We start from the raw sequence: 23,354 nt of genomic DNA on the forward strand, positions 1-23,354 counted from the left end.
CAGACATGAGTGTCGGGGTTAGAGGAGTGGGGCTGGGAGACCAGCCCTGAGAGCACCTCCATCTCTTTCCCCAGATGCACAAGCGAGAGAGAACCTGTAAGGACTATATCAAGGTGAGGCTCAAGGGTTCCTGCTGGCCGAGGGGGTGGGGCAGCCCTTGTCGCTCCTGGGCAGGCCCCAGGTGGCGCTGGGGATGGAGTTTCGGAGAAGGGGGCGCAGAGCCCAGCCCAGGGAACTGGAGGATGTAGGGGGAATCACGGAGCTGCCCCCGCACCGTTGCAGGCCGTGGTGGAGACGGTGGACAACCTGCTGCGGCCAGAGGCTCTTGAGTCCTGGAAGGACATGAATGCCACCGAGCAGGTGCACACGGCCACCATGCTCCTGGACGTCCTAGAGGAGGGCGCCTTCCTGCTGGCCGACAATGTCAGGGAGCCTGCCCGCTTCCTGGCCGCCAAGCAGAATGTGGGTGAGTGCTACAATCGCACTAGGGCAAGTTTGGGCGCAAATCTTGAACGGTGGGGGCCCACTCGGCCTGGAGACCATGGGGGATACCCTGGCCCTCGACCCTGGGCCTCTTGCCACAGCCCGGGCCTCTGGACTGTGGACAGACCCCCAACCTTGTGTGCCCTGCCGTCCCCTGTCCCCACAGTCCTCGAGGTCACAGTCCTGAATACAGAGGGTCAAGTGCAAGAGCTGGTGTTCCCCCAGGAGTACCCAAGCGAGAACTCCATCCAGCTGTCCGCCAACACCATCAAGCAGAACAGCCGCAACGGTCAGTGCCCGAGCCCCGTGCTGGCACCCCTGCTCCTCTCGTGGAGGACGGCGGTTCTTAGCTTTTATCGGATTGAAGAACCTGAAAGGAGGTTGGGACCCATGGCAACACACAGAGGTGTCCTTCATTCAAGCTAGTGTTAACATTTCAGGGGATTCGTGGAGACCCCCCCCCGAAGCCCCACAGAACCAAGCACACTTTGTAGTTTGTAGGGCTCACTCCGGTGCAGTGGCAGTTCGGGGAGGATTGTGCCATTTGAGATTAAGGTCCAGAGAGGTTAGGGATTTGCTCAACGTTACACAGTAAGTGAGAGGTGGGCCGGGGACCCAGCCTGTGTATCCCGGCCCACTGCCCTGCCGTTGAAAACTGCCTATAACTGAGCAGTGGTCCCACAGAAGGGCTCCCAGAGCCCCACTTGCCTGGGCTGCAGCCTGTCTGGCTTCAGAGGTCCTGGCGGCCAGCGTGGTGGAGCTGCACACCAGCCAGGGGCTGACAACACACCCTGCTGTACCTGTTCTCCCCAGGAGTGGTCAAGGTTGTCTTCATCCTCTACAACAACCTGGGCCTCTTCCTGTCCACCGAGAATGCCACGGTGAAGCTGGCAGGTGAAGCGGGCGCGGGGGGCCTGGGGGGCGCCTCCCTGGTGGTGAACTCCCAGGTCATCGCAGCATCCATCAACAAGGAGTCCAGCCGAGTTTTCCTCATGGACCCTGTCATCTTCACTGTGGCCCACCTGGAGGTGAGCTGAGGTGCCCCCTCCCTCCGTGAAGGTCCCAGCATCCTCCATTGTCCCTGGCTGTATATGCCCCCCTACTGTGTGTTCACCCACCCCAAGAGCAAGTTACAACCCCTCCCTGGGGCCTCAGCCCCCACCTCAGCAGCTTGGGCCATTTTGTCCCCAGAGGTCTCAGACTGTCACCTGGAGCCCAAAGCCCCAGGCACTCGTCTCCTGCTTGTCACTATCCCCATAGCCGGGTGTGCGGGCTGGAGTGGGACTCCCCGGATCTGACCCCCCGGTCACCACCACACAATAGGCCAAGAACCACTTCAATGCCAACTGCTCCTTCTGGAACTACTCGGAGCGTTCCATGCTGGGCTACTGGTCAACCCAGGGCTGCCGCCTGGTGGAGTCCAACAAGACCCACACCACGTGTGCCTGCAGCCACCTCACCAACTTTGCCGTGCTCATGGCTCACCGCGAGATCGTAAGCTGGCCAGCACTCCGCTCCTCCGGGCGGGCCCACTTTCTGGCCCGGCTTTGCATGGCATCATAGAAAGTGCTGCATGGGCGGTGCCGGGGAAGGCCAGCTTCGTGGGCATGGGGGGCCTGAGTCTTGCCCGGGGCATGAGGCCACACGTCTGGTTCTCTTTGGTCACGGTCCCACCTTCTCCCAAGGCACTCTGGAGAAGCACGTTGGTGTCACCTTTGTCATCTCTCCACGAGCCTTCCAGAGCATGAGGAAGTGAGCGCGCCGCCTGCAGAGGGGTGGGGGCCGGCAAGTTGGCCAGGGGGGCAGAAGGCCAGGTGGGCTGCACCAGTGGTGCTCGTGGCCCACGGCCTTGCCCGTAGCTGGCACCTAAGCTGAGCCCTGGCCACGTGCAAGACCAGAGGCGCTAAGTACACCCCCTGCTCCTTCCCCCAGTACCAGGGCCGCATCAACGAGCTACTGCTGTCAGTCATCACCTGGGTGGGCATCGTCATCTCCCTGGTCTGCCTGGCAATCTGTATCTCCACTTTCTGCTTCCTACGGGGACTGCAGACTGACCGAAACACCATCCACAAGAACCTGTGCATCAACCTCTTCCTGGCCGAGCTGCTCTTCCTGGTTGGGATAGACAAGACTCAGTATGAGGTGAGCAGGACTCCAGGGCAGGAGAGGATGGGGGGAGAGATGACACCGGCCGGCCGGGGCAGCCCCTCACCTGTGGTGCTCCCCACTCTCTAGATTGCCTGTCCCATCTTCGCTGGCTTGCTGCACTACTTCTTCCTGGCTGCCTTCTCCTGGCTCTGCCTGGAGGGCGTGCACCTCTACCTGCTGCTGGTGGAGGTGTTTGAGAGCGAGTACTCCCGCACCAAATACTACTACCTGGGCGGGTACTGCTTCCCAGCCCTGGTGGTGGGCATCGCAGCCGCCATCGACTACCGCAGCTACGGCACCGAGAAGGCGTGAGTGCCCCCTTCACCCCCCGAGTCTCTCCCCCTTGCTGGCTCCCTGCTCAGCAGCATCCCTTGGGCCAGGACCCTCAGGGCACTGGCCTCCCTTCTCCTGAGCCCCGAGGCCGCAGCCAGCAGAGTCCCTGGGCTCCTGGAGTCAGAGGGAGGGAAGAGCCTGCCCCCCCCCCCCCGCCACCTCTCAATACCCCGGCCCTGCTTCCTTCACAGCTGCTGGCTCCGAGTGGACAATTATTTCATCTGGAGCTTCATTGGGCCTGTCTCCTTTGTTATCGTGGTAAGTTGGAAGGCAGTACCCCCAGTACTGAGTCTCTGTCCTTCATCCAGCCTAGCTCTGACCCCAAGGCCCCCATTCTCCCCAAGCCCTTGAAAAGCATCAGAACTGAGCAGCCAACTAAGAAAACGAGAGCAGAGTGGGCCTGTAGAGCTCCAGCACTGAGGTCCATCCTTCCAGGAGCTGTGATTTGAGCCCCTGCTCTGTGTCAGGCCATGGGCCCTGCCCCCCGGCCCCGAAGCCACATTAACAGTTACACCAGTAGGCAGGCGCCTGGGGGCAGGTACAGCAGCAGAGGGGACCCTGAGGAAGGGGGGTCGTGGCTGAGACTTGGCCAGGAGCTGACGCTAGGAGGCAGAGGGACCCTGGCCCAGCCCCTCCCCTTGTCCCGCCCCCAGGTGAACCTGGTGTTCCTCATGGTGACTCTGCACAAGATGATCCGGAGCTCATCCGTGCTCAAGCCCGATTCCAGTCGCCTCGACAACATTAAGTGAGCGCCCCCTCGCCCCACCCATGCCCTGGGACTTTCCAGGCCTCTCCCAGCGTTTCCTAAAAGGTGGTGTTCTCGCCTCTGGTGTCACATACTGTGATTTTAAGGACAAAGATGGTGTTTTACTGTGTTTGTTATGTATCTATTTAACGAGTCTTAGAAAACATGGTATTAGCACATCCAGCCGTGGTTTTAGGCACATAATTGCTAAGGGTGAGACTGAGTTCAAAAAGCGAGTCCAGGGAATTCCCTGGCGGTCCAGTGGTTAGGACTCTGCACTTTCACTGCCAAGGGCACAGGTTCAGTCCCTGGTCGGGGAACTAAAGATCCCACCAGCCATGCGACTCGGCAAAAAAAAAAAAAAAAGTCCATTTCAGGGCAACTTAAAGACAGATAGGCAGCGAAAGATAGTTTAAAGGTCTGGAAATATGGCCAAAAGGATGAAGGATGCAGGAGAATGACTGGCCATTCACAGAGCCCTGACCCCTGACCTCTGCCTGCCCCTCAGGGTCAGCTTGGGTGAAAGTGTCACTGGGCAGGCCTGCTCATCCCAGGGCAGCGTCCAGGCCTGCTCAAAGAGGGACACGCAGCAGGGCTCTGGGGGAGGCATCTCTGCTGGCAGGGACTTTGATGTCCCTGTTCCCTCTCCACCTCTCCCCAGATCCTGGGCCCTGGGGGCCATTGCGCTGCTCTTCCTACTGGGCCTCACCTGGGCTTTCGGCCTCCTCTTCATCAATAAGGAGTCGGTGGTCATGGCCTATCTCTTCACCACCTTCAACGCCTTCCAGGGGGTCTTCATCTTCGTCTTTCACTGCGCCTTACAGAAGAAGGTGAGGTCCAGGGAAGGGACCAGGTGCCTGCCTTCTGTAGCGGGACCTGTGTCTGCCTGGAGGGAAGCACAGGCTCACAGGGAGGATTTAGGCAGGGGTGCAGAGGGTTCTGGAAAAGAGCAAGATACAGGGGCCTAGAGGAACGAGAAAGCAAGGCAGATTTGGGGAGTTGGGAGAGCACAGGGCAGGGACATGGTTGATGGACCCTCCCCAGGGTGTAGGGCACAAGTCAAGCATGTGGGGGGAGATGATTCTGGGTGCCACCCAGACAGAACATTTCCAACTTCAATAGTTGTGGGATAAAATGTGAATTTTGTGGTGGTGGGAAGTTTCTTTTTAAAATAAAGTGTGTTACAGTCTGAATCTTAAAAAAAAATAAATTAAGGAGATAACAGAAGCAGAAGAATGTGGAGAAGGGTGTATGGGCAGTAGACTCAAGACTAAAGCCAGGGAAACTGAGCCAAGGCGTTTGTAGATTCATATCCTGAAGGCAGTGGGGAGGCCCGGTCAGACTGTTGTTGGTCTTAGGGGACATTGAGGTGGGTAAGGCTAAGGAGGGGATGAAGGAGGCAGTGATCACAAGTCTTGGGTGCAAGGTTGACTGTTCTGCTCAAAACTGTCCCATGGTCCTCATTGGACACACAGTGACATCCTTACAGAGGCCCCCAGGCCCAAACGGTCCAACCTGGGCTTCCCCTTCTCTTCCCTTCCCTCCAGCCATGCTCTGTCTTCTGCTCCCTCAGACACCTAGACATGGACCCTCCCCAGGGCTTGTCCCCTGCCCCTCCCCACATATCCACAGGGCCCACTGCCTTATTTCTTTTAGGTCTCTGCCGAAATGTCTCCTTAGTGAGGCCTCCCCTGATCTTTTTGAAATCGTGCCCCCGACCCCCACCGACAGCACTGCCTAACTCACGGCCATAGTTCTCGGCAGCACCTCACACCATCAGACGCCCTACATAACGTACTGATGTTTCACCCGTGTTCAGTCTCTGTCTGCTAGAAAATACCAGCCCTGAGAAGTAGGGCTTTGGGTCTGATTTGTGTCTGTCCTCGGGGCCTAAACCATGCCTGGCGTATAGAGGATGCTCATTAAAGATCTGTTGAGTGAATGAATGGATGAGAAATTATTGGTGGAGGTGGAGAAAGGAGGATGGGCCTGAGTGAGAAGAGAGCCTTCTTGGCTGGCTGTTGGGAGACAGGAGACAGTGGGGCTTCTGATCCCCACCAGCAGCTTGGTCACTGGACCCCCAAGGCGGGGGCACCTACTGCCTGTCCTCCTCGCCCCCCCAGGTGCATAAGGAGTACAGCAAGTGCCTGCGTCACTCCTACTGCTGCATTCGCTCCCCGCCCGGGGGCACTCACGGCTCACTCAAGACCTCAGCTATACGGAGCAACACCCGCTACTACACGGGGACCCAGGTATCCAGGCCAGGGGCTGGGGCGCCAGGCAGGGCTCCCTGGGGCTGAGTGTTGGAACCGAGAGCCCAAGAGGCAGGGCAGTTCTCTGCCCAGGTCCCTGGTGGTGCTCATCAGGCAAGTGGTCTCAGAAAGATCGTGGAGGGTGGGCGGCCCAAGGGCTCCCTCACGTCTGAGCTGTGTCCCCAGAGCCGAATCCGGAGGATGTGGAACGACACTGTGAGGAAACAGACGGAATCCTCTTTCATGGCGGGCGACATCAACAGCACACCCACCCTGAACCGAGGTGAGACTGGATCCCTCACCCCCGGCTTCAGTCCCTCAAGATTCCCGAGCCCGGGTCTCCTGGCCGCCTTGTGACCTCTGACCTCCTGGGCAGGTACCATGGGGAACCATCTGCTGACCAACCCCGTGCTGCAGCCCCGTGGGGGCACCAGCCCCTACAACACTCTCATTGCCGAGTCGGTGGGCTTCAATCCTTCCTCACCCGCCGTCTTCAACTCCCCAGGTGAGAGCACTGTGGTGCCAGGAGAGGGTGACAGCCCAGGTCAGGTGGCATCCTTGTGCCTCCTGAACTGGAGCCGAGACTTGGCATCCTGAGCCCGCTCTCTCCTTCTCTCTTTTCCCTCCTGGCCGGCACCTGCAGGGAGCTACCGGGAACCCAGTAAGTGTGACTGTTTCCTGGTAACATTTCCAAGGCTGGGAGGGGAAGGTGACAGTGGCCTCCTCAAATGGCCTAACTTAGAGAGAACTCGAGTGCCCCCCCCCCCAACACACACACATACAGACAGTCTCCGGCTTGGCAGCTGGCTGGAGGGTGTCGCGTTAGGTGGGGAATGAAGGTGATGGGGGGGACAGAGCGTTGGAAAGGGATCTGGTCACCCAGATCTCCTCATACTGCTGAGACTCTAAGCCCCCAGCTGCGAGGGGACCCTGGGGGAACTAGTCCCCGCACGTACCTCTACTAGTCTTCTGCTGAGCTGGCGTCCTCACTGCCAGTGAGGAAGAGAGGGAATACAAGACCCCAGTCCCCAGGGGCAGGGGTGAGCCCAGGGAAAGCCAGGTGAAAGCAGGCACCCCCGTCCACGTGGCCTGCGCCCCTCTCACTGCCCAGCTCTCCTTCTGAGCAGCTCCCTTCTGCCTGCAGAGCACCCCCTGGGAGGCCGAGAAGCCTGCGGCATGGACACGCTGCCCCTCAATGGCAACTTCAACAACAGTTACTCCTTGCGAAGCGGGGACTTCCCTCCAGGGGATGGGGCCCCCGAGCCACCTCGAGGCCGGAACCTGGCCGACGCTGCCGCCTTCGAGAAGATGATCATCTCGGAGCTGGTGCACAACAACCTTCGGGGTGGCAGCAGCGGAGCCAGGGGCCCTCCACCACCTGAGCCCCCCGTGCCGCCAGTGCCAGGGGGCAGCGGCGAGGAAGAGGCAGGCGGGCCCGGGGGTGCTGACCGGGCAGAGATCGAACTTCTCTACAAGGCCCTGGAGGAGCCACTGCTGCTGCCCCGGGCCCAGTCGGTGCTGTACCAGAGTGATCTGGACGAGTCGGAGAGCTGCACAGCGGAGGACGGGGCCACCAGCCGGCCCCTCTCCTCCCCTCCGGGCCGGGACTCCCTCTACGCCAGCGGGGCCAACCTGCGGGACTCGCCCTCCTACCCGGACAGCAGCCCCGAGGGGCCCAGTGAGGCTCTGCCCCCACCCCCACCTGCACCCCCTGGCCCCCCCGAAATCTACTACACCTCGCGCCCACCGGCCCTGGTGGCCCGGAACCCCCTGCAGGGCTACTACCAGGTGCGGCGGCCCAGCCACGAGGGCTACCTGGCGGCCCCAGGCCTCGAGGGGCCAGGGCCCGATGGGGATGGGCAGATGCAACTGGTTACCAGTCTCTGAGGGACCTCACGGACCAGGGGCTGGTGTCCCAGGCCGGGGACTGAACCCTGGGTAGGGCTCTGGTGGCAGAGGGAGGCTGATGGAGACTGGCTGCTGGGCCACTCTCTCCAGGTGCCCCTTTGCCATGGGCCCTCCAGGCCCCTTGGGGGCTCTGCTCTGGGGGCCCGAGGTGCAGGGTTCACAGACAGGGTTTCCCACCAGCCGTGTGCACCAGCTCAATTTGGGGCAAGTGCAGTGAGGAACCAGGAGGTCCCCAGGGGAGTGAGGAAGGAGAAATTGGAAGGGTGCAGCCCACTCTTGACTTCCCCCTCCCACCCCCTACTCATCCTACTCCCTGGAGGGAAGGGAGGGCTCTGGTTTCCCTGGGTCAAAGGCCCTGCTGGATGGAACCCGTCAGCTGCTCCTCTCTTTGCAGCCCGAGTGCTGCCAGTTGCACCGGGATGGAGCAGTGGGGACAGGACAGATGGACAGGTTCCTCTGCACTACAGTTCCCTGCTCCACGGAGACTGGGGCCTCTGACCGGGGAGAGAGCCCTAGCGGGGAGAAAGCCCCAGGGCAAGAGGAATGGGCGGTTGTGGCTGGTGGTTTAAAGGTGGACCTTTCTCCGAAGCTCCTTCTCTCTGCTCTTCGTCCCAGCCTTCCCAGCAAGCCTGCCCCCTCAGCCCTCCTTGAGTGCACCCAATGACCCCCTCCCTTGGGGCGACTCCTGATGAAGCACAACTCCCCGCAGGGCCCCCAGCCCACAGGGGTGGCCGTATGTGAGCAGTTCCCAGTCCTGTGGGCTTGGCTATGGGGAGCAGATTTTGGGTCTGGATCTCCCTGGGGAGTGGGTCCTGGGCTTGGATCTTTCCCTAGGGGGCCCTCTTACCCCTTCCCTCTCTCCTCTTCCTCCGTCCCCATTGCTGTAAATATTTCAATGAAATGGAAAAGGAAAAAAAAAAAAAAAAAAAAGACAAAAAAAGAAAGAAAGAAAATCTCATCACTTGAAGCCACCAGGAGCCTGCGGCCCGGCCAGCCCGGGATTTCTCCGGAGCAGAGCTGCGCCGCCGGGCCCTGGCAGCCAGGACTTCTCTGTGTACGTGTGCATCCCCAGCCGGGTGGGCGGGCCGCCAGAGCAGCTTTTTACAATCCAGAGACAGAAAACAAAATCTAGAAGCAACATCGAAACAAAGAACCCGTTTCCTTTCCGGCACCCTTCCCTGATCCGCCTCTCCCTGGCATCAGTCAGCCCTCCTGGGGCGTGTACCTCACTGCCTGCCCCAGGACTTGGGGCCTGTCTCCCCTTCCCCTCCCCACTGGCCCAGGGGAGGCACCCTCACACCCAAAGATGCTTTTGCCAAGGTGGCTGCGCTGTCCCTTGGAGTTCCTGCTTCTTGTACATTGCTTCTGGGACTCGGCCTGGGAGGAAGGGGCCGATTTCCCGCCTAGAGAGGTTGAGAGGGGAAGGAAAATGAGGGCAGCTTGACAGATGACTGAGGAGGGAGGGCTGGGGGCGGTGAGGTGGTTCTCCTTCACGGGGTGGGGAGGTGGGAGGTGAGAGACTGCCTTCCCTACCCAACACGCCCCCGCAGGGGAGACAAAGCCAGGTACCAGGGCCTGGCTGGGGTCAGGACACCCATGTTCAGAGGGCTCAACCCCAAACCTGCAGATGCTGGAAGCTCCAGGCTTGGGATGTCTCCTGAGTACCTCTCCCAGTCCCCTCTCCAGTCTGTCACCCTGGCCTTCCCAGCAACACCCCCCCCCAACTCTTTGGGGGTAGCATAGTCCCACTGCCATACTAGCCCAGCCCTGTCATTTGCCATTTCCCCAGGGGTGGCCCTCCACCTCTGCTCTGACCCCTCATCTCTTTTGTCCCTCCCTCTTTTCTCACAAGTGCCATGAGTTTTCAAACATCTTCGGGTCTCAGCCTGCCGCTGCCATGAACTTTGGGTTAATGGGGAGGAACTCCAGGGAGGAACTGGAGGAAAGAGACAGATAGGTGGCTGGAGGGACTCTTTTTGCTGCTAAAAAGCCCCTCCCTTCTCCTGAGGAGCTAGGGCTGGCTTGTCCCCATCAGTTATGGGGGAGAAGAGGCCAGACCCAAAGATGGTGGTTTGTCCCACATGGGGGGACAGGTGTGGGGAGAAGGTAAAGGTGGGTTCCATCTGTTTTCTGGTAGGGAGTTTTAACCCGTTTCACCAGACCATGGGTGAGTCTGGACGGGCAGGTGAAGTAAGGATAGGAACGGTCTTGCGCAGATGGCTCTGTGAGGAGGGCAGGAGACAGCTCCGTGGCTTTCCTTGGCTTCACTAGGCCAGGACTCCTCTTTGGGGAGGGGTGGCTAGAGATGGTGGGAGACAAGGGTAGATGGAAGAGCGGGCCCGGCCCAGGCATCAGCCCAGCTAGAGTCAAAGAATGCCTCTGACCAGCAAAGAGGTCTGGAAGAGAGGGTGGGGTGGGGGAGTTCCCAGGGGAACTCCTGCGTCCTCTCCCCTGCCCAGTCCTCCTTTTCTCTCTCCAGACTCTGACAGTCAAAGGGAGAGAGAGGGCACAGCGGGTCCCTTGGTTCCTATTCCAGCCAGAATCACCAAGGTGGATTCCCAGGCCTCAGAGTTGTGTGGCAGGGCCCCCTGGTAGGGCTGGAAACCTCTGCAGTCCAGCACAAAGCTACCCCGAGAGCCCAGGTGTCCCCCCACCCCAACCAGACCTGGTGCCTTGATGCCCCCACTCCAGCTGGGACGGTATAAAGAAGGAAGGGTCTTGGTTTCCTCTCCTACTCCCTTTCTTGGGCTCCTGAATTCATTTGCTTTCAAATCTTGTTATTTTTCTCTGGGTTTGGTGGGGGTTTTTTGGCTTTGGTTTTGGTTTTCCTTGCCTTTTTCTCTGTGTCTCCACCTCTTTCCCTGTGTCTTTCTCACTGTCTCTGTGTTCCCCTTCTCTTACCCTCAATTTCTCTCTGTCCATTTGGGCCTCCTCCCTCTTCTCCCATGCCCCCAGTCCCTCCTTGGTCTCCTTTTCGATATGCCAAACCAATTTTGGGTCGAGTGCATTTAACGAGAACAAAACAAAAGGCTCATAACAACAAGAACGTTTCAGAAAAAAAAGTTTAAAAAAATTGTTGAGTCAAAAAAAATCAAACAATAAAGAAATTAAGATTTCTTGGAATGACAAGAGTAGCGTGACTCATTTGCGGGGGGAGGCAAGAAACAGGTGAGTGGATCTGCACGGAGCATCCCCGTGAGGCTGTGACCGAGTGAGGAACCTGCACTGCCGCATTTAGAACCCACAGCAGAGGACTGGTGAGTCACAGAATCATTAATGTTTATAGAGCTTGGTAGGTTCAAGGGCCTGCTAGGCAATGCAGGTGCAGTTTCTTTCTGAATCCTCATAAATGCTCTGGGCAGAGGTTATTCGAGCTCCATTTTACAGATGGAGAAACTGAGGCTTATAGCACCTGGATGCACATCCAAGTCTCTGTGGGCCAGGCCACTGTGCCATGTTGCGCCTCAATCCCTTCTCAGCCTGGACTTCGGTCCACAGGCTGTATTAGAGCATAGCATAGGAACTGTGTGCTGTGCCTGTCTGATTCCAGCTGCTATTTCTAGACTCCCACACATTACTGGAATGGTGTATTTTCGGTCATGACAGCACAGTGGAATTGCATCATGTGTATTTCACATTCTCACAGTGCTCAGAGAGAGAGGAATGACCAAGCAGTGCAAGCACTTCTCTCCGTGCCCCTCTGCCCTCAACACTGGCGTCCAGGATGCCGCGCTCAGCCATTCCTCCTCCCCACTCCCCAGCTACTCCTTCCCAGTCTCCACACTGGTTCCTTCTCATCTCCTGACCTCTTAATGTTGGCGAGCCCAAGGGCTCAGCCTTGGACCTTTACCTACACTCACTCCCTGGGAGATCTCATCCCATTAAATGGTTTTTAAATACAGCTGACCCTTGAGCAACACAGGTTTGAACCACACAGGTCCACTTAGATGAGGATTCTTTTCAATAAGTATATTGGAAAAATTCTTGGAGATTTGCGACAATTGGAAAAAACTCGCAAATGAACCATGTAACCTCGAAACCTTCAAAAAAATTAAGAGGCATGTCATGAATGAACAGAATATATGTAGATACTAGTCTATTTTATCATTTACTACCATAAAATACACACATATCTATTATAAAAAGTTAAAATGTATCAAAACTTATGCACACACTGACAAACCGTACACAGCCCCATCGACTGCACTAGGCTACCATAAAGCAATCATATTGCTGCTGCTTCATTTTCAGTGCATGAATCACTATACCTGTAAATAAAAATGAATTTCTTTTTCACATTTTCTTTTCATTTTTGATGTCTAGTGTTAGTAATATGTGTAATATCTACAGTGTTTTTTATAAGACAATATTGATGTAGGTACTGACAGACGATTCATCTTGTAAATAAATGATGTACGCTTTCGGTATTGATAAATACAGTACCGTATTATAAATGTATTTTCTCTTCCTTACGATTTTCTTAATAAGTTTCTTTTCTATTGCTTACTTTCATGTAAGAAGACAGCATATAATACACATACAAAATATGTGTTAATTGACTGTTTATGTTATGGTTAAGGCTTCCAGTCAACAGTAGGCTATTAGTAGTTAAGTTTTGGGGGAGTCAAAAGTTATACATGGGGCTTCCCTGGTGGCGCAGTGGTTGACAGTCCGCCTGCCCATGCAGGGGACATGGGTTCGTGCTCCAGTCCGGGAGGATCCCACATGCCGTGGAGAGGCTGGGCCCGTGAGCCATGGTCACTGAGCCTGCGCGTCCGGAGCCTGTCTTCTGCAACGGGAGAGGCCACAACAGTGAGAGGCCCGCGTACCACCAAAAAAGAACTATACGTGGAGGTACTTCGCTGGTGGTCCAAGTGGTTAAGAATCCATGCTTTCACTGCAGGGGCACAGGGTCTGGGAACTAAGATCCCCACATGCCACAGTGTAGCCAAAAAAAAAAAAAGTTATACATAGATTTTTGATTGCACAGGGGTCAGCACCCCTAACCCCTGCATTTTTCAAGTGTCAGCTGTACCATCTATTATGCTGATGACTTCCAAACGTAGAGCTCCAGCCTGAACTTCCATCTTGAGATCCAGATTCATTTACATCCAACTACCCACTCCACATCTCCCCGTGTGTCTGGCAGGATCTCAAAGTTAAACCCAGTTACACGCACATGTATACACACACCACTGTTCCAGTTCCTCCCACAGGCTTCCCCACCTTGATTAACGGCAAGTCCATCCTGAGACTCAAAATAAGACCCCTGGAGCCTCCCTTGAACTCACTCATTGTTTCATACCCCATATCTAATCTGACAGTAGATGCAGTAGTGCCTCTAACTTTGAAATACCCAGAATTAACTAGTTCTCACTACTTTGGTTCAAGCCACCACTGTCTTTCACCAGGACCACTGTAACAGTCCCCTAACTAGCTCCCTTGTCCCTCTTCAGGGGACACACAAAACAGAATGATCTCAGTAAGCATATTTTTTGTCCCTCCTCTGCTCAAAACTCTCCAAAGGCCTCCTCTCTCACCCAGACGAAACGCTAAGGTCAGCACAATGGCCCACAAGGCCCTACAGCATCACATCTCATCCCTACAGCTCTCCTCCTTCCCTCCACTCCAGCCACACTGGGGTGCTCACTGTCCACAAACATGCAGGCAACTCCTGCCTGCCTCAGGGCCTTTACACTGGTTGTTCCTAGGGTTCACCTATTCTCCCTTTAGGACTTATGAAAATAAGAGCTTCCCAGCAGGCCTTCCCAGGCTACTCCATTTAAATTGCAATTGGCCACTCCAGAACTTCCTAACCCCTGTCTTGCTTTGTCTCCCATAGTGCTCCCAACTCACAAACTGCCTTTTTTGCCTTTTGCTTGTCTGCCTCCCCCACCAGAAAATAATGTACAATCGTCTGTTTTTTCACTGCTGTTCCCTACTGTTTAGCACAGTGTCTGGCACACACTAGGTGCTCAATAAATGTCTGTGAAAGGACACACAGCTGAATGGAGCACAGGACCCAGAGTAGGCCTGAGATGAGAGTTAAGACCATTCCCTCAGCTGCTCTCAGTTCCCATGCACCCCTCACTGTGCGATGCTGTTGTTACTTCAGCATGGCCCTGAAATCTAAGTTCAGCAATTTAGCCGGTGCCCAACCCTATCCTATGCTGAAGAGGAACTGGTTCTACTAGACTTACAGAGAGATGCTCTGTGAGCAAATTCACTTAATTTTTTATGATTCTGACCTCATGCTCTGACTTTGAAATTTTATCCTAGCATAAGATGAGAACGCAGCCAGTTCTTCCACCTTTTTGTCCTTTACTTTCCCGGCACTGTACACATCCGACTCCTCTACCCATACCGTGAAACCTGCTGTGCCTGACAACCTGTGACCCTCAGTGGTTGTCAGTGGCACCTGTACACACTTGGGGCAACCATTAGCATGTGCCCAGGAACAGTAACATTTATGTTGATATTCATTTCAAAGCTCTTTCCTACATTTCATCTTATTTAATCATCACAAGATATATATTATCCCCATATATCAGATGAGGAAACTGAAATTAGGGTGAGTAAATGACTTACTCAAAAAAATAAGATTACTATGCAGTTCAAAGTGCCCACACCCTGTAGATGCTTTACATATGCTGTCCAATTTAATCCTTTCAACCACCCAGTGAGGCAGGTTTTAGTTAGCTCCAATATACAACTGCAGAAGCTGAAGCCCAGAAAGGTTCAAGAACATACCCGTGTTCACTCAGCTAGTAAGAGAAAGATGGACCAGGCCTCCACCTTGGTCTTCCTGTCCCAGGGGCTGCATTGAGGACTGTCTGCACCCAGCTGCAGTTGCCCAGGCCCCATCGCTGCCCACCAACCCCACTCGGCATTCACTAAGGGAAGCTGACTATCTGGCTCCCCACATCAGAGATGCCCACTAATCATGCCACACCCTGATGGTCCCTATGTAGCTAGTATGTTAGGATTGTCCAGAGTGGACTCACGTGAGTTAAGCCAGAGGGAAGGTCTTAATGCAGAGCAACAGAGGATTCGCTTCAGATCCCCAAAGGCTTGAAAGCATTGGAGCCTCTGCCATTGAGAAAACCTCCTCTCTCCCGTGAACTCTTGGGAAGGCCTAGGGGTGCCAGGCTGAGGCTACTCCTTTATCCCTACAATATCCTCAGGCTTATTCTGCTTCTCTCTTACCCTTTCAAACATCTCAGTCATGGCAATGAGCTGTGATGACAGGACCCTCCCCCATTTATATTCCTTCTTACTTCACTGGGACTCACCTTGACCAAAACTCTCGCAACCACTGCTCTTTTCTGTCTGTCCTGCCCCACTGTCTTCCATCAACCTTTGCCTCTGTCCAAGTGATCCCAGCTTCTCACAACTGAAGCCCTCACTTTAAGCCAACCAGTCCTCTCCTGGGAATTGATCCTAAGGAACCATGCATGTGCATGAAGACAACGACAAGAAAAGTTCACTGTAGTAAGGCTTCTAAGAGTGAAACACAAGAGAGAATCTAAAATTTTAGCATAGAAAACTGTTACATAAATAATGCACATCCATAAACAGAATACCATGCAGCCATTCAAAATGATAATGCAGAAGAACACTAAAGGACATGGAAATATATTCATAATAATACTAAGGGTAAAAACCTAGATATAAAAAACAGGGTAAAGTATGACCTTACTTTTGTTTTGATGGCATGTATATACAAAAAGTGTGTGTATACAAATATGAAACTGTGTATATATACAAGTGTATGTGTGTATGTGTATATGTGTGTATAAATATAAAATATATGCAGGGACTTCCCTGGTGGCACAGTGGTTAAAAATCCGCCTGCCAATGCAGGGACACAGGTTGGAGCCCTGGTGCAGGAAGATCCCACATGCCGCGGAGCGACTAAGCCTGTGCGCCACAACTACTGAGCCTGCGCTCTAGAGCCCGAGTGCCACAACTACTGAGCCCACGCGCCACAACTACTGAAGCCCACGTGCCTAGAGCCCCTGCTCGGCAACAAGAGAACCTGCTGCAGTGAGAAGCTCGCGCACCATCTCTCTGCAACTAGAGAAAGCCAGCGTGCAGCAACGAAGACCCAATGCAGCCAAAAACTAAACGTTTTAAAAAAAGAAAAAATAATTTTAATTGACTTTAAAAAATAATAATAAAATATATGCAGAATATAAAACTATACACCAGAATATTAACAGGGTAATTTTAACTTTCTCGCAGCTCTGTATTTTAAAAATTGTTTGCATTAATATGTATTACTTTTGTAATAGGAAAAAGTATTTGTGTGCCCCACTTTCTATGGAAGAACAAAGACCAAGAATAACCAGCACAAATGGAAGAAGAAAGAACAAGGTGGGGAACTAGCCTTACCAACACTGGTTATAGTGTGGTAATATTTAAGTCAATGTGGTATCTGGCACAGGAAGAGACAAAAAGTCCAATGGAAGAGACCTGTGACTAGATGGAAACTTGCTCTAGGCAGAGATTACAAATCACTAGGAAAAGGATAGATTAATCCAGAGGATCTTATATTTTTTTGGTCTTGAGATCCCTTTACCCTTTTAAAAATTCATGAGGATAAGGAGGGGGATGACTGGGAGGAGCACAGAGGATTTTTAGGGCAGTGAAAATACTCTGTATCATACTGTAATGATGAATACATGTCATACATTTATCCAAACCCATAGAATGTGCACCAAGAGTGAACCTTAACATAAACTGTGGATTTTAGGTGATAATGATGTGTCAATATAGGTTCATCAATTGTACACAAATTCACCACTTTGGTGGTGGATGTTAATGATGGGGGATACTATGCATGTGGGAGGGGGAGAGGTATATGAGAAATCTATGTCATGAACCTAAAACTGCTCTAAAAAAAAATTAAATCTTTTTTTAAAAAATGAATGTGGGGCTTCCCTGGTGGCGCAGTGGTTGAGAGTCCACCTGCCGATGCAGGGGACACGGGTTCGTGCCCCGGTCCGGGAAGATGCCACATGCCGCAGAGCGGCTGGGCCCGTGAGCCATGGCCGCTGAGCCTGTGCGTCCGGAGCCTGTGCTCCGCAACGGGAGAGGCCACAACAGTGAGAGGCCCATGTACCGCAAAATAAAATTTAATGGGGACCCTAATGAGCTGTTGTTTATGGGGATAGAGATTATTTATATTTACTGAATTGGAAATTAAAACTGAGCAAAATTTTTAAATATTTAACTAAATTAAATTGGTTAATAAATCTATTAAATGTTAAAATAAATGACCTATTTTATTAAAAAGTAACTATATGCATATTTTAAAAACAAAGTAGTGCAAAGAATGGTATTGTTTTACATTTTTGTAAAACTCCTACTGTCTGGTGTAATGAAAGGCAGCTGTATTCTCACATCAGGCTTCTGCAATCAATCTGTTGCAATATGCTGTTTTGGTTGAAGTATGTGAAGAAAAGCCAGCCTCACAAAGATACATAGTCGGAAAAGGGAGGAGTGTCATAGCCTTTTCAGCTAATTGGGGATATTTTACTTTGTTACTATACCAAAACTCAACAAGTGGTGGCGTATTAAAGTTAGTTACAATGTTGAATATGAAACTGTATCAATAAACTTTTCATACTCTGTTACACTGAAACCCATTGGTCTATCTTACAAATTTTAATTGATCTTTTATGACTGATTTTGTAACATCATGCATTGGTCTTTAGGAAAATATTGATATGCTGAGTTATTACATTTCACTCTACAGTATTTTTTAAATATATCTGTTAATAATATCACCACTGATCTCATCAGGAAAACCTTTAAATATTGAAAAGTTGTCAGGCCGATGGTGGTAAATAAAAGTTTCCTAAATGTCTAAGTTTTGCTTAAAAGCTCAAATATTATCATTGGCAACACACTGTTAATTTTCCTCCAAGTGACCACTCACTGCATTTGTTTCTGAGAAAATACATAGCATATATCCTAGTCTGAATAATTAATAATTAGCAATTATTCAAGTAAAAACTGTGTTCATGAAAAAAGTCAGCAGTTCCACCTCCACTCAAACAACTGTACATTACCTCAACTACCATCATTCTTCAGCATGCAATAGAAGTGCTCTATGCAAGCGTCGCATTTCACCACCCAGAATATTAGAAAGACCTGCTGTAGGGCTAAGCTTTAACACAATTACTACTTTCACTGCTTCTTCAAGGACATTCTTAAGTGAAACTGTTTTAACATTGAGCGTGTGTGTGGTGGTGAGGAATACAATGACAACCACTACCACAATATGGTGACACTGCACTGTTTCCTGCTAAGGGGCCAGAAGTTTTACCCATTGTTTTTGTACCAACAGTGCACAGACAACACAGCACAAATGAGAAAGGCAAATAATGCCTTAGAATTATTATGAAAATAGTTTATCTCATGGATTCCCTAAAAGGTTCTTGGGGATCCCCAGGGGATCACATTTTGAGAACCACTGGACTACTCAATAAATGGAGCTGGGACACGTGGTTATCCAAATGAAAAAAACTAAACCTACCTCACATCATAAACAAAAATAAATTCCAGATTGTTTGTTTTTTAAGCTAAATATGAAAAGTAGACCTTCCAGAAGAAAATACAGTAGGATATCTTACTGATCGCAGCGTAAGATTTCTTAAGCAAGACACAAAAAAACACAAACTATAAGTAGATTCATAATTCTGATGACATTAAAAAAATGATGATGATGATAATAAAAATAATAAATTCTGAACATCAGAAGACACCATACAAATGAAAAGGCATGCCTCAGATGTAAGAACTCCTGCACTCAGTAAGATGAAGACAATCCAGCAGGAAAATGGGCAAAGATATGAACAGGCAATTCACGAAAGGCAAATGGTAAATAAACATGAAAAAAGCTCAATCTCACTATTAATCATGGTAATGCAAACTGAAACCAATAATTCACACCCATCATAAAGACAGACATGTAAGAGTCTGACAATAGCAAGTATGGATAAGGACACTGAGCAATAGCAACAATGCTGGTGGGAGTGAGAACTGGAACAATCATTTTGAAGAACAAACTGGCAATATCTAGTAAAGGTGAATATTCCCAAAACCCAGCAATTCAACTCCTAGGTATGTAGCCTAGAGAAACTCCTGCATGTGTACACAAAGAGCCATGCACAACAATAAACATTACAGCACTGTTTGTAAGAGTAGAAAACCAGAAACAAGCTAAATACCAAGCAAGAGGCAGATGGATAAGTAAACACTGTCCAACAAAACTTTCTGTGATCACAGAAGTATTCTTTATCTAAGCTGTCTAATGTGGTAGCCACTAGCCACAGGTGTCTATTAAACACATGAAATATGGCTAAGTGACTGGGGAATTGAATTTTTCATTTAATTTTGATTAACTGAAATATAAACAGCCACATGTGGCTAATGGTTACTACATCAGACAGCACAGCCATACACCACTGAAAATAAACGACTAGAGCTATACACGTGTCATATATATACCTCTGAAAAGCATTATGTTCGGGGCTTCCCTGATGGCACAGTGGTTAAGAATCCGCCTGCCAATGCAGGGGCCACAGGTTCGAGCCCTAGTCCGGGAAGATCCCACATGCCGCAGAGCAACTAAGCCCGTGCGCCACAACTACCGAGCCTGCGCTCTAGAGCCCGCAAGTCACAACTACTGAAGCCCGCACACCCTAGAGCCCATGCTCCACAAGAGCAGCCACCGCAGTGAGAAGCCCACGCACCGCAACGAATAGTAGCCCCTGCTCGCCGCAACTAGAGAAAGCCTGCGCACAGCAACGAAGACCCAACACAGACAAAAATAAATAAATTTATTTTTTAAAAAAAGCATTATGTTTGACCAAAAAAAAGCAGCTTCAGAAGGTAGGGCTGGGGGACTTCCCTGGTGGCGCAGTGGTTAAGAATCCGCCTGCCAATGCAGGGGACACGAGTTCGATCCCTGGTCCGGGAAGATCCCACATGCCGCAGAGCAACTAAGCCTGTGCACCACAACTACTGAGCCTGTGCTCTAGAGCCCATGAGCGGCAACTACTAAGGCCTGCATGCCTAGAGCCCATGCTCCGCAACAAGAGTAAGCCACCGCAATGAGAAGCCCGTACACTGCAACGAAGAGTAGCCCCCACTTGCCGCAACTAGAGAAAAAGCCTGCACGCAGCGACGAAGACCCAGGGCAGCCACAATTAATTAATTAATTAATTAAAAAAAAAAATGAAGGTAGGGCTGGGACCAGAGTGAAGCAAGTTAGGTGTCTAGAATGAAAATTTTAGGAGGCACTCACCCTCAGAGTCATGCAGGTACAGGATGGCACTTGTGTGACTTGGAGGGTGTGTCTCCTTAAATGTTGTGCCCTTGCTTTCCTCATCCTAGTTCTAGCCCTGTCAGGATATATGTGGTATGATACTGTGTTGGGGGTCCCCAAGATCATCCCTGACTCACTAGGAGGATTCACAGGATTTAGCATATAGCCTACTCAGGGTATGATTTCTTTTTTGTTGTTGTTGTTTTGGTTTTTTGCTTTTGTTTTTTTTTTTTTTGCCACATCATGCAGCATGTGGGATCTTAGTTCCCCAACCAGGGATTGAACCTGTGCCCCCTGAAGTGGAAGCTCAGAGACCTAACCACTGGACCACCAGGGAATTCCCCAGGGTATGATTTCTTACAGTGAAAGGATACAAAGCAAAATCAGCCAAGGGAAAAGGTGCATGGGGCGAAGTCTGGAGGAAACCAGGCACAAGCTTCCAAGAGTCCTCTCCCAGTGGAGTTACAAAGAACGTGCTTAGTTCCTATAGCAGAGCTGTGACAACACGTGTGAAATGTTGTCCACCAGGAAAGCTCCTTAGAGATACAGTGCCCAGGGTATTAGGGTGGGGGGGTGGGGCAGCTGGTCAAGTACCAAACTTCCAGACTCCAGAAGGAAAGCAGGTGCTCGACACAAATCACATTGTTTGTACAGTTTAGGCACCATGAGCCCCTTGTATTATTTAGGGAATGGTGTGAACCCTCCTGAAATCCAAGTTCCTAGACACCAACCAAGGGCCAACCTTGCAAACAGGCCTTTCTAAGGAGAGCAGTCTCAGGCCTGCTATAGTTGACTCTTTTGTATAAAGTTGTAGAACATGACATACAATACTATACATAGTTTAAAGGCACATATTAAAGATATACAAACATGCACTGAAAAATAAACACCAAAACCAGGATTGTAGTTACATCTGAAAAAAAGGGGAGAGGAACGGGTTTGAGGCAGGGGTATATAAGACCTTTCAATTGCATCGCTAATGTTTTACTTCTTAAGCTGGGTAATGGGTAAAAACATATTTGTCATGGCATTTCTTATGCTTGTTTTTGAGTGTGAGTGCACCTGAAATACTACGTAAGAAAAATGATGACTTATCTCCTAATTACTATGTGCTACTAACAGTCCATGTTTATGGTGTTTATGGAGTACTCGTCACATTCCAGGTACTATGCTAAGTCTTTATATGGATTTACACTTTAAAAAAAAATTTATTGAAGACTTCCTATGCTAAGCTCTGGCAATACACTGAGACTTCAGTGTGAGACAGGTGAGATCTCTGTCCTCAACCAGCTTTCAGTCTACTGAGGGATGATGAGAGATAAAAAGCACAATTAGGGAGTTCCCTGGTGGTCTAGTGGTTAGCATTCGGCGCTTCCACTGGCCCAGGTCCAATCCCTGGTAGTGGAACTGAGATCCCGTAAGCCGTGCGGCCAAAAAAAAGAAGCACAATTAAAATCAACATATCTACAGATTCTGGTAAGTGCTCCTAAGATAAAAAATAAAGCAGGTTTTTGTAATTAACGAAGGTCTACTTTAACTAGGGTGGTCCAAGAAGGCTTCTTTGGGAGAGACATTTGAGGTGAACCATAAATGATGAGAATGAGACAGCCACCCAATTATCTGAAGGAAGCACATTCCAGGCGGAGGGAACAGCAAGTGCAAAACCCTGCAGCAGGAATAAGTTTGGTGTGTTGAAAGACGGGAAATGAAGCCAGCAGGGCTTGAGAGTGGTCACAAGAGGGAGACTGGTAGCTGAGGCTTGAGAGGTCAGCTTAAGCCAGTGTGCAGGGCCTCCTAAGCCAAAGTAAAGATCGTAAGTTTCATTCTAAGTATGATAAGCCTTTGAAGGTTTTAAGCAGGGTAATGACATGATCTGGTTTACAACTGAAGATTACTCAGCCAGCTGTAGGGAGAAGGCATTATAGACAGGGCCATTTTCTTCATTAGCACCACAGACATAATGCTTACGGCTGATGAGCTTTTCAGAGGCTATGAAAAGGTTGGGGCTGGGAATAAAGGAAAAAAAGTTCCACGATGCAAAAAGAAAACTACGAAGTTGTAATGAATAAATGTTTAATTAAATGTCTAGAAAACATACCATAACAACTTCATTCATCAAATTTTGTATTCATAAACAATCGAATTACATTTGGAAATAATTTGAAAATTAGATTTTCTCAAGTCACAAAAATTCCCAAGGATGCCCAGTGACTGCCAAGAAATCATAACTGATTGTAATGTGAATTTTCTTGCAGCCAAATCGTTTCAATGGGGGAAAAAAATTTGGGCTTCCCTGGTGGTGCAGTGGTTGAGAATCCACCTGCCAATGCAGGGGACGCGGGTTCGAGCCCTGGTCCCAGAAGATCCCACGTGCTGCAAAGCAACTAAGCCCGTGTGCCACAACTACTGAGCCTGCACTCTAGAGCCCACGAGCCGCAACTACTGAGCCTGTGTGCCACAACTACTGAAGCCTGCGTAGCTAGAGCCCGTGCTCCGCAACAAGAGAAACCACCGCAATGAGAAGCCCGTGCACCTCAACGAAGAGTAGCTCCCACTCACCGCAACTAGAGAAAGCCCACATGAAGCAACAAAGACCCAATGCAGCCAAAAATAAATAATTTATAATTTTTAAAAAAATGTTTTTTTTTTACTTAATGTGAGATAGAGATACAAAAAATAATAATAATACCTAGCATCATGAGGCCACAGAGGAGGCTGGATGTGAGACAGAGATACAAAAAAAAATAATAATAATAATAATGCCTAGCATCATGAGGCCACAGAGGAGGCTGGATAAGAAATGCTAGTGGCTTGCTCAACGCACCCCCACCTCTGAGTCGGGTGAAGGGCTGGAGATTGAGCTCAGTCACCAGTGGTCAGTGATTTAATCAATCATGCCTAATGCAGCCTCCGTAACAACCCAAAAGGACAGGGTTCAGAGAGTTTCTGGGTTTGTGAACACGTGGACAATGGGGAGAGAGAGCACGCTCAAAGAGCATGGAAGTTCAGAGAGCGTGGAAGTTCCACACACAACCCCCCCTTCCCCATACCTTGCCCTCTACATCTCTTTCATCTGGTTCTTCCTGAGTGAGATCCTTCTGTAATAAACCTGTAAACTAGTAAGTAAAAAAAAAAAAAATGCTAGTGG

General features: G+C 50.7%; 1 protein-coding gene across 1 annotated transcript in view; it reads left to right on the plus strand.

The window, feature by feature from the left end:
• ADGRL1 (adhesion G protein-coupled receptor L1) overlaps positions 1-10,992 on the plus strand; it is a 47,719-nt gene extending 36,727 nt beyond the window's left edge. Inside the window, 15 exon segments of the mRNA XM_029215874.1 lie at positions 75-113; positions 283-466; positions 650-772; positions 1,297-1,511; positions 1,807-1,977; positions 2,416-2,625; positions 2,719-2,939; positions 3,156-3,222; positions 3,618-3,709; positions 4,371-4,539; positions 5,833-5,961; positions 6,148-6,244; positions 6,338-6,466; positions 6,605-6,622; positions 7,106-10,992. Of these exon segments, the coding sequence (XP_029071707.1) occupies positions 75-113; positions 283-466; positions 650-772; positions 1,297-1,511; positions 1,807-1,977; positions 2,416-2,625; positions 2,719-2,939; positions 3,156-3,222; positions 3,618-3,709; positions 4,371-4,539; positions 5,833-5,961; positions 6,148-6,244; positions 6,338-6,466; positions 6,605-6,622; positions 7,106-7,848 (2,607 nt within the window). The 3' untranslated portion in view covers positions 7,849-10,992.
• The last annotated feature ends 12,362 nt before the right edge of the window (positions 10,993-23,354 follow it).

Source organism: Monodon monoceros, unplaced genomic scaffold (assembly GCF_005190385.1).
Source record: "Monodon monoceros isolate NGI ecotype Baffin Bay Population unplaced genomic scaffold, NGI_Narwhal_1 Super_Scaffold_12, whole genome shotgun sequence".
Taxonomy (NCBI): Eukaryota; Metazoa; Chordata; class Mammalia; order Artiodactyla; family Monodontidae; genus Monodon; species Monodon monoceros.